This window comes from Corythoichthys intestinalis, chromosome 5 (genome assembly GCF_030265065.1).
Source record: "Corythoichthys intestinalis isolate RoL2023-P3 chromosome 5, ASM3026506v1, whole genome shotgun sequence".
Lineage (NCBI taxonomy): Eukaryota > Metazoa > Chordata > Actinopteri > Syngnathiformes > Syngnathidae > Corythoichthys > Corythoichthys intestinalis.
Genome location: NC_080399.1, coordinates 46,952,296 through 46,968,621, shown reverse-complemented (window position 1 = coordinate 46,968,621; position 16,326 = coordinate 46,952,296). Strand labels below are relative to the sequence as shown.

General features: G+C 40.8%; 1 protein-coding gene across 1 annotated transcript in view; it reads left to right on the top strand.

Annotated features, from left to right (window-relative positions):
* trim44 (tripartite motif containing 44) overlaps positions 1 to 13,765 on the top strand; it is a 132,524-nt gene extending 118,759 nt beyond the window's left edge. The window contains exon 6 of the mRNA XM_057835978.1: positions 9,346 to 13,765. Coding sequence (XP_057691961.1) covers positions 9,346 to 9,430 — 85 coding nt within the window. The 3' untranslated portion in view covers positions 9,431 to 13,765. The remainder of the gene's footprint in view (positions 1 to 9,345) is intronic.
* The last annotated feature ends 2,561 nt before the right edge of the window (positions 13,766 to 16,326 follow it).

Genomic DNA, 16,326 nt, shown 5'->3' with positions numbered 1-16,326 from the left:
GACAAATGACAGGAAATACATTAGACTTGACAGTGGATGTTAGCAAGAACAAAAGATTTTGAATTGAAAATTTCATAACTCACCTTCCCGAGCACAAGATTCCTGCCGAATTTTCGTGTACGAGGACCTGTTTCACCCAACCTGCAACGTAGCATTTATAAGCCTCCAAGCTCTTAAAGTTTTTCAAACTTTCGTGATAATAGGCTGATTTTGTGTGGACAAGATAGTTGTAAATATCAGGGTCAGGCAAAGACGGCGAAGACAGCGGGTCGAAAAACATCGATTTAGGCATCAAATATGGATCTGGCAAATGGATAAACTGAAGCTTTTCCACGTAACGCCTTTTATGCAACGCATCCAATGAGTTTACAGCGTCAGATAACACCGGGGCTTCCATGAATTGCTCTATAACTTGCACGACTAATTGAAAACAATGAGAATAGGTCTAAAAAATACGGACAATATAGCGGCCGGATACAGCAACACGTCATTTTGTGACGTAGGTGAGTAGGGTCTATAGGTAGTCCCCGGTTTATGAAAGAGTTCCGTTCCTGCGTTGGCGATAGGGTTGCCACCTTTCAGAAATAAAAAATACGGGACGCCCTCCTCGCGCCCAAAGCTGTACAGGCAGAGGAAAAAAGGGACATCCCCAAAACTTCTAAAACGCATAGAAATGTATCTATTCATTTATATTAGGGCTGTCAAAATTATCGCGTTAACGGGCGTTAATTAATTTTTTTAATGAATCCCGTTAAAATATTTGACGCAATTAACGCACTATGCCCGCTCAGACAGATTTAAATGTCAGTACAGTGAAAGGCCAACTTGTTAATTGTGTTTTATGGAGTTTTTCCGCCCTCTGCTGGCGCTTGGGTGTGACTTGCATATGTTATGTGGCGTAATGTTGCCCTCTGCTGGCGATTCAGTGCAGCGGATTATTTGGGTTTCGGCGCGCTTTTCTGATGTCATTATATGTCGACGCGAACTCACACTAATAGACAGTGCTATTCAGACCAGCTAACGTCCGCATCCAGTATTCAGTGGCAGTTCTCATAGCCCCATCACACTGTTTGTGTCTAATACATGCATCGCTTGTGAGTTATATTCCTCCTTTGTTTATATTCATGAGCATTAGATAGTTATTGATGATGAGTATTTGAATTTGTTCACATATATGGTGAAATGCAGTTACATTGTTAGATGCTTGTGAGCTAATTGGCTAGTGCTACTGCTCAAATGGACACGTGTGTGTACATTTTATGTTATTTTGTGATTTATGCAAGTTATTGACACATTGCCTTGTTATTTTCAGTTTTACAAAAATATAAGAAATGTGCTCCTGTCAAAAAAAGATGACTTCAGTAAAGCCCATGCCACTTTGCCACACCGTCTGATTTCTTTTTGGAACTTATGTTCGCTATCTGTCAATTTGTGTACTCACACACATTGAGGACAGAATAGGGCTACTAGTTTATTTTTTGATTGAAAATTTTACAAATTTTATTAAAACGAAAACATTAAGAGGCGTTTTAATATAACATTTTATCCATGTATCACTTTAACAGAATGTTAATGTTAATAATGTTAATGCCATCTTGTTGATTTATTGTTATAATAAACAAATACAGTCCTTGTGTACAGTATGTTGAATGTATATATGTATATATGTATAATCTTGTCTTATCTTTCCATTCCAACAATAATTTACAGAAAAATATGGCATATTTTATAGATGGTTTGAATTGCGATTAATTACGATTAATTAATTTTTAAGCTGTAATTAACTCGATTAAAAATTTTAATCGTTTGACAGCCCTAATTTATATTCCATATTAGTTCAATACGGAACGCAACATTTAATTCCCAATTTTGGATTGTTCCTTATTTCAAGGGACAGATGGCAACCCTAGCTGGCGATATATCCAGGATTTCTGCGTAAGTTGGAATTAACCCTTCAAATACCCCAAAACGCACTCTAAATTTAAAAAAAAAAAAAAAAAAAAAAAACTATGCAAAAACATGTATTAAACGTCATTGTACTGTCCTCGCCAAGACGTTGGAGCTAAGTCCTAGTTAGACAGTGAGCTAAGCTCCGAAATGACAATGTCAGACCTCCATGTGGTTTGCTGGCTTTATTCAGCTGCTCATGACATCACTTGCAGAATGAAACTGAAAAAAAAAATTAAATTAAATCAGTCTCATCTTCGATAACAGCAATTCAAATTTGCGTTTACAAGTAGCTGCTGAAACAGCAATAACAAACGATTAGCATGTATCAGTTAGCGTCCACAAGTCATCAAAAACAATCACATTTGAGAATGCACTATAAACGGTACAAAAGGGGATAAAAACAGCCCTCGCCTGTTGATGCTTCACAAGCAACAAATGTGCGCACAGGCTGTCACCTCTGTCACTCGGCTGCTCTGTGTGTGCATGTGTGGGGTGGGCACGTCTATACAGGCGGTCGCTACCTGTTTCACGCTTCCTGCGCCAAAATAAAAGTATGCATCACAAAACAAAAGTCAAAATGGAAAAAAAAACAAAAAAAAAAAACGACGAAACTCATGCGTTGTAAAGTCGAAATCACGTAAGTCGGGACTGTTTTACCTTACATGTGTTACAGTTGACACTTATTTTTGAATAAGAGGGAGCAGCAGCTCGCAGAGGTGCCAACGTGCATGCATTTATGGGAACGCTGCATGGTGCAGGTTTTTTTATTATTATTATTTTTTTTTTAATTCATGTGTGTTTTACGAACGTTTTGGAGAAATATATTCAGTTCTGGCTTATGCGATGCACTGTAGGGAATTTGGAGTGGTGTCTCTACAGGAAGGCATAGAAATAAGCTCTTTGTTTGGACGAACAAAAATATCCAGGGAGCAGTGTTGAAAATCATCATTGGCTCATATCAAAGATGTTTCTTTTCCCTTTCCCTCAAAGCTCCCACTGCGCTCAGCATGTGTTGAAAAAACCTGATGCAGTAAAGGTTGTACATTGTTGAGCTGCCTCACAATGACGGTGGCTGTGAATGATAGAAATATGTCTTTTGAGGAGAGATAGGAGGTGCGGTCAGACAATACAATCACGCGAACAGCACAAAACTAACAGGATTGTGTAGATTCCATCAATTTATTGCTTGAAAGGACACCATTCCTCAAAAACATTAATTTTTCACACAGTGGCTTACATAATTAAAGACATGGTCTCGCACAAGTTTTTGGCAATCATTGAATTAATCTGTGCCAGTTCCGCTCATCATAAACGTTTGCATACCCACGCTTACAGATAACATTAAAGGCTGAGCAATAGGAAAAAAAAATAAAAAAGGAAAGGAAATCTGAATAGCTGGGACTCATCTTTTGCACATCCAATTATCAACGACGAGATATTTCACAGTTTATAGTCTGGAGGTTTAACATTTCTAAGACCGAAAAGTAGAGCAATTCCAGAGTCGTCAGCCAAACTCTCTAATACAAGGTCAAGTTACACTGAGACGGCATACTTCAAGTCATTACATTAGATCTTGGGTTTACACAACTAGAGTAGAGTGGCCATTTATTTAGTAAAGGTTTATTACTTTAACTTATGGCTCCTCTGCTCACACAGAAACCTTAGACATGATGATGGGCTCCTAATGGGTCCTAATTAGCTTCCGTTGTCATTATTGGTTTTGTTCTGTGTGGGGAGCCTCAATGGGTTGATTCTTACATTCATCCATTTTGTATGAGGTCAGATCTGATTGATAACTTGGCTTTAGTCATATATACAAATTTTTCATCATTGTGTATTGCATGCACAGATACAGTCAATTGATCGCTAATTTTTTAGTTAATCCTTTGGGTGAAATTACTGTCATTAATATTAACTATGGTAATTAACTACAGTATACTGTACAAATATAAACTTCGAAAATATTACCAAAATTGTAGCCAGAAATAAATCAAACAAAGATGTTTTACATTTCATTGTATTAAACTTCAAACAACTTATTATGGTAATTCCAAATGGTGTTAACACTTAACACTTTCAGTGCTGTTCACATTGATGACATCTGCATACTGCAGCTCCAGAGACACAGGTTGCTCTTTTTATTCATCTTCATCCATCCATCCATCATCTACCGCTTAATCCGGGGTGGGTCGGGGGGCAGGGGCAAAAGCTTTAGCAGGGAAGCCCAGACTTCCCTCTCCCCAGCCACTTCAACCAGCTCCTCCGGCGGGATCCCAAGGAGTTCCCAGGCCAACTGAGAGAATCTCTCCAGCGTGTCCTGGGTTGTACCCGGGGCCTCCCGCCAGTGGGACATGCTCGGAAAACCTCTCCAGGAAGGTGCCCAGGGAGGCATCCGAACCAGATGCCCGAGCCACCTCAACTGGCGCATCTCAGCGCGGAAGAGTAGCTGATCGACCCTGAGTCCCTCCCGGATGACCGAGCTTCTCACCCTATCTCTAAGAGAAAGCCCGGACACCCTGCGGAGGAAATTCATTTCGGCTGCTTGTATCCGTAATCTTGTTCTTTCAGTCACGACCCACAGCTTGTGACCATAGGTGAGGCTAGGAACGTAGATGACTGCTAATTTGGGAGCTTTGCCTTTTGGCTCAGCTCCTTCTTCACCACAACGGACCATTACAAAGTCCACATTACTGCAGACACTGCCCAGTCCGTTCGTCAATCTCCCGCGCCCTCCTGCCCTCACTCATGAACAAGACCCAAAGAAACGTAAACTCCTTCACTTAGTGCAGGATCTCATCCCCGACCCGGAGATTTCAAGTAACCATTTTCTGACTGAGGACCATGGTCTCGGATTTGGATGTGCTGATCTTCATCGCAACAGCTTCACACTTGGCTGCGAACCGCTCCAGTGACAGTTGGAGATCATGGCTTGATGAAGCCAACAGCACCACACCATCTGCAAAAAGCAGAGATGCAATGCTGAGGCCACCAAACTAGACCACTTTAACGCTTCGGCTGCACCTAGAAATTCTGTCCTTAAAGGTTATTAACAGAATCGGTGACAAAGGGCAACCTTGGCGGAGTAGGACCCTCACTGGGAATGAATCCGACTTACGGCCAGCAATGCGGATCAAAATCTTGACACCGGTCTTACAGGGACTGAACAGCCCATAGTAGGGGGCTCGGTATCCCAAACTCCCGAGACACTCTTTACAGGACTCCCCGAGGGACACAGGCGAACGCCTTCTCCAAATCCACAAAACACATATGGTACGGTTAGGCGAACTCCTATGCACCCTCGACTCGAGCACCATGCCGAGGGTGTAAAGCTAGTCGACTGTTCCACGGCCGGAATGCAAGCCACACTGCTCCTCCTGAATCTGAGATTCCGCTTGTCAATGGACAGGGGTGCACATAATTTTTTTGCCCAGGTTCTCAGAGGAGGACCTGGAGATGTGACTTGGTCCTCATTGAGCTTGAGAGCCGACCCGCCTGATGCGATAAAATTATGACAAGCTTTACTTAGAGCCAAGTACCTTTAATTAATTATATAAACAATTAACGCTTGATTAACATCAACTGGCACAACAAAATTGCCATTACTTTGAAGTGAAATGTAAAGTAATAAACATAAAAGCACTAATTCAAAATAAAGGGCATTCATATGCGGCTCTCACATTAACTTCAAGCCTTTGTAAAAGTGGGAGGTCCTCCTCATAAGAGCTCATTGAACGTGCATGTTTAGCTTTGTGAAATGCGAGCAAAAACACGTTTGTCAGCGCATGGCGCTGTTCTACAATAACTTTATTCCGCCACTTGTCCATATGGCGAGTGGGGTCCTGTCTGACATCGATAGTTTGATTAATTGCCACATGCTCTGTTTTTTTCGTGCTTTTCAAAGTTTGGATGGCTAAAATTCTTTGACCCTACATAAAATGCGCTGCTCTTATTAGCGACATTGGGATTCTCACGGCAAATGTTGCACCACATTTCCGTGCGAGCATCATTTGCTTCTAGCCATGGTACCTCCTGCAGCCACTTTTCAGCAAAAGTCCTTTTTTTCGGTAGCTCCGGTGAGGTCTCTGTCGTCTGTCTGTCTTTTGACGAGGGTGGGGGAACACGGAAATAATTACTCAGTGGGGCCCGCCTCTTTGACATTTTGAGAAGTGATTTTCTCGTGTCCGCCGCAAATACAGTGGTCAGCTAGGCCTGTCGCGATAACAAATATTAGTGTGCGATAATTATTCTCATAAATTATTGCGATATGCGATATTATTGCGCCCCCCCAATTTTTTTTCAACCAATTTACAATAACACAGTGAGAATACAATATACATTCATAGATAAATTCAAAAATACTTTTTAAGAAATCACAACTAAAAACAATAGACCATGCCTCTTAAGTAAAAACAGACAACAATATTGATTCCGCACAGCACCACAAAATAAATAAAATGTGTTAAAAAAAAAAAAAAAAAAAAAAAAAAAAAAAAAGAAATTGCACTTAATAACTTAAGCATTTAGGCAAATAAAAACTTTTCCCCGTCATAGCTTCTGCAATGGTGTTCCATAGGGATGCAACGATAGTTAAGTCACGGTTCGGTACGATTTTTGATACGGGGGTCACGATTTTCGATCCGATTCAATTCATTTAATGCTCTGTAAAAAAAAAAAAAATTAAATTTTTTGTTTCGTTTTTTTTTTTTTTTTTTTTTTGCTAGCGAGCAAAAATTAAATTGCCATCATATAAACATGTATTTTAGTGCATAATATTTACTGTATGTGCTTACTTCGTACTGATCTGAAAAATGTTTGTACAAAAGAGCTGAGAACTATCTTTACTGTTTGTAAAGTGAGGCAAGGCACACTGTTGATTGCTACAGCTTTCTTAACAGCTAGGTTTACTACATGAGCAAGACATCCTATTTGTTGTCCGAATCCATCTGCGTCACGTACTGAAATAACAATATTTGCAACATTATCTGTAGTCACTGGTATGGAATGATTTGGCCTTCTTAACTTCCATTCAGTCATGACAGTTTAGAATTCATCGATGTAGTATATTGACTACGTAACCCATAATCACTCTGTGCTCACGTAGCCAATGGCATGGGACGTAGCACATCTAGTGTGCCATTCCATGATATCTAGTGTGTGCGCGCATTAAAAAAGTTAACAAGCGCCGCTGAAGTCACGTCTGCTCATTACTACACAACACCAGCATATGACACAGCGCTCTTAATTTCATTCAGCTGTTTATTGTCAAAGCGAGGTTGTTCGTAGCAGCCTAGTCGGTAACAATGTTTTGGCGGACTTCGTTGTAAATATCCGGCGTTGTGCCGAAAAACAGCCACCCGCGTGAAATGTCACTCCTGACGGGAGCGCCCACACGTCAACGACACCGGCGCGCTGTAGATGGTCCACAGTCACTCCGGAGCACTGATGCGGCCGGTATACGTTGAACAACAGGATATAATGGGAACGATTGGCTCCGGCGCTAGTTTTTGCCGGACTTGGAACGAAGATGCATTTTGCGCAGTTGGTAACGAGGAATCCGAACTTTTAACAGCACGTCTGCTGCACGCGCGCACGCACGTACACGCGAGGCGATAAGTCGCAGCGGAAAAATTACCGCCTACATTTTTATATATCACGCGATAAATGGAATTATTGCATATTGCGACAGGCTTATGGTCAGCCATTGGTACGCAAAAGCGTATGGAAGCCGTTGAGGGCCAGCGCGTTTGTCTATGTCCGGTACGCATGCGCGCATGCGGACCACTTTTGTGCACCCCTGTCAATGGACCTTCCTCTCCAGCACACCTGAATATATTTTTTCCAGGGAGCCTGAGGAGTGTGATCCCTCTATAGTTGGAACACACCCGAACGTTCCGCCTTCGGAAAAAAATGGACCACTGCCCCGGTCTGCCAATCCACAAGCACTGTTCCCGATGTCCATGCGATGTAGTAGAGGTTTGTCAGCCATGACAGCCCCAAAACATCCACAGCCTTTTAGGAACTCAGGGTGTACCTCATCCACCAAGGAGCTTTCCAACCACCTCAGTGACTTCGACCCCAGAGAGAGTGGAGAGGGGGAACCCAACTTGGAGTCCTCAGACTTTCCTTCTTCAAAGGAAGGTGTGTTGGTGTAATTGAGGAGGTCTTCAAAGTATTCTTTTCACCGACTCACGACATCCCGAATCGAGGTCCGCATACCCTATCTCCAATATACACAGTGTTAATGATGCACTGCTTTACCTTCCTTAGACGCCAGATTGTGGACCAGAAGTTCCTTAAAGCCGTCCGAAAGCCATTTTCCATGGCCGCACCTAACTCCTCCCATGTCCAAGTTTTTGCCCTAACGACCGCCGAAGCCGGATTCCGCTTGGCCAGCCGGTACCTGTCAGCTGCCTCCCAAATCCCACAGGACAGAAAGGCCCGGTAGGCCTCTTTCTTCAGCTTGACGGCATCCCTTACCACTGGTGTCCACCAGCAGGTTTGGGGATTGCTGCCATGACAGGCACCGACCACCTTACAACCACAACTCCAGTTGGCCACCTCAACGATGGAGGCTCGGAACATTGCTTACTCGGACTCAATGTCCCCCACTTCACCCGGGACAAGGGAAAAGTTCTTTCTGACAGGGAATTCTGCTATAAGTTCCCAGCAGACCCTCACAATATGTTTGGGTCTGCCATGTCATTCATCATCAATTTAAATGAATTCTCCAGATTCTCTCCATTATCAGGTACTTGCTTTTTTTTGTTAGTCCGTGTTTTTACAATTTTACTTATTTTCCATGTTGTTGTTTTTTAAACAGTATTAGTGTCATAATAACATTGGTGTGTGTTTAACCCATGTGTCCAGGTGAAATCTTTGCGTCTCCATAGCTCACATTTCAGTGCATCAATAAATAATATACTTTATATTGGTCAATTTGCAAACGTATGGGAATTTCACCAATGAACCTGTTTTGTCCGAGGAGAATATTAAATTAATCAACTAGGACATATAGTAACAGTGATTAGTATACTTCTGCAATGTTTCAACATTCTGCAATTAGAGCAAAACTAATGATGGGTGTGGACTTCAATGATGTAGCGCAAACTTGATGGTTGCAGACCTGTTTCCGTTAGAGTGATTCAATCAGCCAGACCCTGATTGCTACAGTTCTCAGCAATTGTGTGATCACTTTGTCTCCATCACCGCAAAGCTGCTGATAGAAAACCTACCCGATGGATGATTTTCTGCTTGAAATGTTGATTGATAGAAGCTGATTACATCTCACCAAGGTTCATTATTTTTCATAATATTTGTGTGAGATGGAGTGTTTTGTAATTTTTTTTAATGGACGTAAAGATTTTTGATGTATTCCTTTTTTTGTGCCACTTTCAGACTACCAGTGCCAAGGGCAGACCCGGTGGACAGGCGGGACTTTGAAGACACAGATTCTGGACCTTCCATGGACCACGCCCCATAATCGTAGCTTTTCTGTTCATTAGTTTGTGCTGTCTCCCTCCTTCTAAAATGACGGTGAAGTGACCTTGAAGGCAGTTATGACCGCTCAAGGGGGTCATAACATCTTTTCCCCTACTCAATAATTTTTAATTTTTCTTAATCATTAACTTAGCATAATGGAAACACTGCAGTTCTTTACAGTCGATTTCAATCTGGCCCAATTTCCACTGGCAGTGGGAGCCAGGACTTGCGAATGTGCCTGCGGTCTTGAAGAAGAAGAATGGATATGTTAAGCTCAGGAAATGTCAGAAATTGGACATTTCTTCAATAACGGGATTTTTACAGTGGTGGATGAAGTACTTTTTTTACTGAAGTAACAGTACAGATACAGAGGCAAACAATATTTAAGAGTACAAGTATCTGAGAAAAAAATGTAGTCAAGTAAAAGAACAAAAGTGCTTGCTTCAAATTTTGCTTTACAAGTAATCTCCAGATGCAAAAATGTGATATATATATTAGTGTTGTCAGGTAACGCGTTAATAACAGCGTTAACGCAAAATCTCTTTGACGCCGTGAATTTTTTTAACCCGCAATTAATTATTGCACTGCCCACCCCCCATAGTTTGGACGTCAAAACAATGCACGTGCCCCATTGGCTGTCAGAGAGAAATACTGGTTCTCAGACTAAACTTAAATTTGTATTTTAAAATGGGGCACGTTGAAGCAGCATGAAGAGTGTTAACCTGCTATGGTCGTTTTCGAGCATGTTTGGACGTAAACACAGCGATGAACCTTCCGACGTCGTGCACAGCTCTCGGGCCGCCTGAGATGCTCTAAATGCGGGGAAAACGGAATATCGGGGTGGATTGCCTGTGTCAGGTGCAACGTAATTTTGGGCTTTGTAGCCCAAAATGTGGCACTCTGAGGTGGAGTGCAACATTTATTGTCATTTATTGAGCTGCAATGCACAGATAATTTGTGAATGAACGAGTTGAATGAAAGAACATGGATATTTTTGAGCACCACAAGAACTTCCTGCACTGAGGCTCCGGGCGGTTCGACTCCTCTTGTGTCTGTCTGAAGCTCACCATTTTCGAGCACGAGAACGCAGAGGATTGGAGTGAAATCCACAGTCTCAGGCAAAACGTAACTTTGGTGTTGTGGCTTTCTGAGGTGGATTGACTGGTCCAAATCCTCCTTAAAGTCGCAGTTGAAATATAGAAATGGTTTGGAAGACTAAATAAACTCACCAAAACACTTATATCATTTTTCAACTTTGTATGGAATTTTATTTTGGGGAAAAAGTTGAATTCAACTTTACAAATGGAAAGTTGCTCAACTATTGTTTCTAATGAGGCTTAAACTTGCATTATTTGAGGTAAGCACATCAGTCAACTCCTGTGCTAATAGGTGTACATTTAAAACTTCAAATTTATAATCATTTTTGCTTTTAAAAAAAATGGAAACAATGAAAACAAAATGTGATTAATCTCAAGTTAACTATGCGATTGAGATCATTTGATGGCATTAATATTAAGATTTGATAAAATAATGGGATAGAAATCAAGATTTTTTTTTTTTTTTACAAAAAAACAAAGTGAGTTAACTGAGGTTACTATGCAAAAATGTAAAGAAAAGTTCTAATCGCTTGACAGCACTAATATATATACACACACACAAAGATCGGAGCCAATATTCAAAGAAAGAACCAGAAAATTCATTGAACTCTCAATTTTATTTTAAACTCTGCAGATGGCAATTAACAAGCCATAAAATTGACTTCACTATAAACAGAAGCTTAACAAGCTCCAAAAACTCCAAAACTAAACAAAATAATATCTGGCAAAAATGATTCATGAAAAGCTTAATGGCGGATTGCAAGCAACTATCAGGTTCATAACCCCACCGACTGTACAAGAGTGTGCAGCACTCATCTGAAGGCTCTCACTGTTGGTTTTTATTCATTATTATTCATTATCTTGTTCACCTGCCTTATCTTGCTTATACTTGTATTGCTATCTCTTGTCCTCACTTACAGTAAAGTTGCACGGGACTTTTCGATTGCGCCAGAGGCATGAAAACGAAACTATCAATTCACAATGAGAGAGGGAGAAAAAGTAACGTGAAAAGTAGTTGAGTAAAAAGTACAGATACGTGCTATAAAATGTAGTAAGTAAAAGTGAAAAGTACCACTTCATATTTGTACTCAATTAAAGTATAGATATACAAAAAATTTACTCAAGTACAGTAACAAAGTATTTTACTTCTTTACATTCCATCACTGGATTTTTACTTTCAGTTCTTTCACTTTTATGACGTATTTGCTTTTGACAAAAAGGACATTTAACTTATTTTTTATACACACTCTGCTTCTTGTCATCTTGGTGCCTTAGTTTTATTCCCATATAAGCCTTTACAGAAATGGTCATTTGCCACGTTTACATGGAGCCAAATATTCCAATTACAATCGGAATATTTGTTCAAACCGAATAAATGTGTTCCATATAAACACCTCATTCGGAATGAACAGGCCCAAACCGAATGGATTTTCATTCCGATTCACAGGGGTGGAATATTCCTTTTCCCAAACCGATTAGAAGTAAAATTATATCATGTAAACAGGGAAGCGGAATGGTGTCTGGTTGCGTTCTTTCTGCGCATGCTCCGTACTGACGTGGTGACGTCACTTGGTGACGTAAGTAACGTCACTTGCAACATGGCTTCCAAGCACACGCACAGCGCACCCACACAACTTTTTAAATGAACGGCGTATCATTCTGAAGTTTTGTTTCCACTCGAAAAGTTAAAACAGCAGCTGATCTGACGATCGAGCTCCATGTTTTGCAACGTGACGCTTTGTTTTGATTAATCTGCGCATGTCAGACGGCAGTTGTCAAACGTCCTTTCGGAATAAAGGCAGTCACATGTAAACGCTGGATCGGAATAGATGAAGTGACATGTAAACAGCTGATGTGAAATTTCCATTCGGAATGATTTGAATCGGTATGAATAAAAGTCAGCATGTAAACGTGGCTAATGACACATTTGCCACGTTTACATGGAGCCAAATATTCCAATTACAATCGGAATATTTGTTCAAACCGAATAAATGTGTTCCATATAAACACCTCATTCGGAATGAACAGGCCCAAACCGAATGGAATTTCATTCCGATTCACAGGGGTGGAATATTCCTTTTCCCAAACCGATTAGAAGTAAAATTATATCATGTAAACAGGGAAGCGGAATGGTGTCTGGTTGCGTTCTTTCTGCACATGCTCCGTACTGACGTTGTGACGTCACTTTGTGACGTAAGTAACGTCACTTGCAACATGGCTTCCAAGCACAGTGCACCTAATTGGAGTCCGGCGGAAAGATTGTATTTAATTCAAACTTTAAAAGAATTGAATATAATTGCTCGCTTAGACGGGCATAAAACGAGGAACAGTGAACTATTTAAAAAAGTTCACGAGAGGTTACACGAAGCTGGAATAGACCGGAGCGTTGACCAGATTAGAAACCGGTGGAAAACCGGCTACTACAAGGCAAAAGAGCAAAACAGCAGAAGCGGATACGACCCCACAAACACAACAAGTGGGTTAAAGTTAAAACAGCAGCACTCCGACGATCGAGCTCCATGTTTTGCAACGTGACGCTTTGTTTTGATTAATCTGCGCATGTCAGACGGCAGTTGTCAAACGTCCTTTCGGAATAAAGGCAGTCACATGTAAACGCTGGATCGGAATAGATGAAGTGACATGTAAACAGCTGATATGAAATTTCCATTCGGAATGATTTGAATCGGTATGAATAAAAGTCAGCATGTAAACGTGGCTATTGATTACTGTATACGCGAAAGCTTGTAGGATAATCGACCTGAGCATTTTGAGACCTATTGATTGAAGGGATGTTTATAAGTTTGTTTATTGTGAAAATGAATTGTAATTTAAATTTTTGGGAAAACCAGCTTTACATAGAATCAGTTTACATCGACACACAGTCTGTAACCAACTACCATCTTGTAAAAAGTACGCATGCACTTTTCACCTTGTCCCACTCAAGGATGGTTTTTATCCACAATGTGATTTTTTTTTTTTTTTTTTTTTTTTTTTAATAATCATACGCTCTATTGTGAAAGACAGTCATATGTGGGTCATGTGACAACATAACTCACTGGGCTCTGCACAGCAACGCTCTTATCAAAAATTGATGGGAGCTTGATTCACCATGCCATCATCTTTGTCTATTTTTGTGTCACATCTATAATTAAACGTTTTTAGATGCGATGTGTTGGGTGGAATCTGTATTTTCTTTTTAGGAATGTCTTTGTTAATCAAAAAAGCAATAAAGATCGAAAACTCTTCACGCAGGTGGGGATGATTGGGGACAGAAAGGCAAATGTTGTACTGCATGTTGTTCTAGTTTGACTTTATTAAAATTCAAAGCAGCAGTCTCCAGATAGTTGTGGGGATAGAAGGTACTGGAACAAAGGATGGGGATGGACTCAGAAAGCTCCCTCGATTATCTGCCTCATGACAGATCCATTTAAATGCAAACACTTTGTCTACTCAAAAGAGCAAAATCAAGAGGGAAATGGTTCATCAGCCCGATAATGCTTACTAGGCATAAAACGTCACAGTGCATGTCAATCTGCGATGAGGCACAAATCTGGTCATTTCGGGCTGGCTTTGAGTTCCAGAGGGTTTATTATCTTTCTCTGCACAAATGGCATTTTATGATACAAAACATGAGGAATCGAACCAGTGGTGGGCATTAATGTCTTACCTGGGGGGGGGAGAAAAAAATAAATAAAAAAGCTACAATGCTCAAGTAGGTCGAAATCCAGCGTAGGGCTACTGCACCTTAAAACATGTTTTGTTTTCTCCTTGAGATAAATGTTGTTGTGATTTGATCTAAACACATAAAAGTTGATTTGATTTGATTTGATTTGATTTGATTTGATTTGATTGATTTGATTTGATTTGATTTGATTTGATTTGACTTAGAACACGTCCATAACTGAACAGTATGGACATGCAGGTGACAATGTTGTTTTTACGTAGCCTATTGTAGTTCCTCGGTTTTATTATTAATATTATAGTTATTCTTTGTTCCGCAGCCCCTTTGAGCTCAATTTGACCCCCTTAGAATGCTTCAAAATGCACCTAAATCGGCAGGCAGGTTAAGAGAGGTGCAATCTTTGATACCGTGTAAAGACAAATTCCAAATACACTATGTAGCGCCCCCTAGTAGTCATTCTTTGTCCCGCCGACGCTTTGAGCCCTATTTTGACCCCCTCAGAATGCTTCAAAACTCACCAAACTCAACAGTCAGGTGAACACTGGTGAAAATTTTGATAAAATGTAAAAAATAAATAAATAATAATAATAATAATATGCTTAAATGTGTGTAGCGCCCCCTAGGAACAAAACCAACATTTCTTTTTTTTTTTTTTTTTTTTTTTTTTTTTTTTTTTTTTTTTTTTGTTGAAAGAGGAGGTAACAACGCAAAGGTTAAAACTTAGAACACATTGGTACTATATGAATGGGATACCATACGCGGTGCCCAGACTGCCGTTAGTACTACATCCAGTTTTCTTTGGGTGGGCGGAGTGTGTCTGTGGGTGGGCAGTGAATTGATGCACTGACTGTTGGTCACTCTGAAAATAGTATGAAATTGTTTGTTGAGTCCCTTTAGTGCAGGGGATGGCAAACTATTCCACAAAGGGCCGCAGTGGGTGCGGGTTTTTGTTGCAACCCATTAAGAGGACACCTTTTCACCAATCTGCTGTTTTACAAGTGCAATCAGTTAATTGCAGTCAGGTGCTTCTCATTTCTGCTGAAACCTCATTGGTTAAACTATCTGTGCTGGGTCAGTTGGAACAAAGACCAGGACCCACTGCGGCCCTCGAGGACCGGTTTGCCCACCCCTGCTTTAGTGCATCTTTTTAATCAAGCTATGGTTGGTCTGTGTGAGGAAAGTGAGCAATTTTTTTGAATGACTCGTTTAATTTTTCACCTCCAGTATGTTTGCCAAATCCACTGACATCAAAGATACAATGAAAGTGGGGGAGGAGGTTGTGCAATCTGCTTGTTGCCTTGGCAGGAAATGGAGAAGAGAAGATGTCTGATCTCGTTTAACCTTGGAGACCACAGGGTTCCTTCTTTTCCACACCCAATTACACCTGCTCTTCCTGGTTCAATACATGGAGCAGACAGAGGCGCATACACACAAATAAACAACCCTGGGACATCTGCATCCTGCTGGGCATTGTTTTATTTATGTGTGTGTATTGACACAAATTAATTGGTTCATGGCTTGTGGGATTGAATTAGCGACGTGACAGGGTTACTAGTAATGATGCCACTTTGAATGTGCATTTTAAAAATACATTTGAAAACTACCAGTTTGCATTGATGGAACGTTGTCATGCACCCCACTGCCAGCCCACTGTGACGAGCTGTAATGATGTTGTTCGTTACAAGCCTGTAACAATAGCAGAAATGGGAAAGTTTTCTCAAAGAGCGCATCACCCCAGGATTCGAGTGTGTGTGTGTCCTTATGTTTGGCATTTGTGTGGCTGTGCATTAGCCTGTGAAAAATGACACACATTTGCAGAGACCCACACTTCCGTCCTTTCTCAGATTGCATGTTCTTGTTTCATTCAAGAGATTGAATTGCTTGTCTCACAGTAAATGCACTTTCTTATTCATCTCCTCTATACCCCAAACACACATACACATCTGGAATCTACACATGCAAACATACGTAGGCAAGACAAAATCACATCAGTCAAGGAAGAGCGCTATGAATTTTCACATTTCCGCAATGTTTACGTCAGATTTAACTACAGACTAGAACCAAACATAGTATTTACAGTAGGCCAGTGGTCCCAACCTTTTTTGCAATACGGACCGG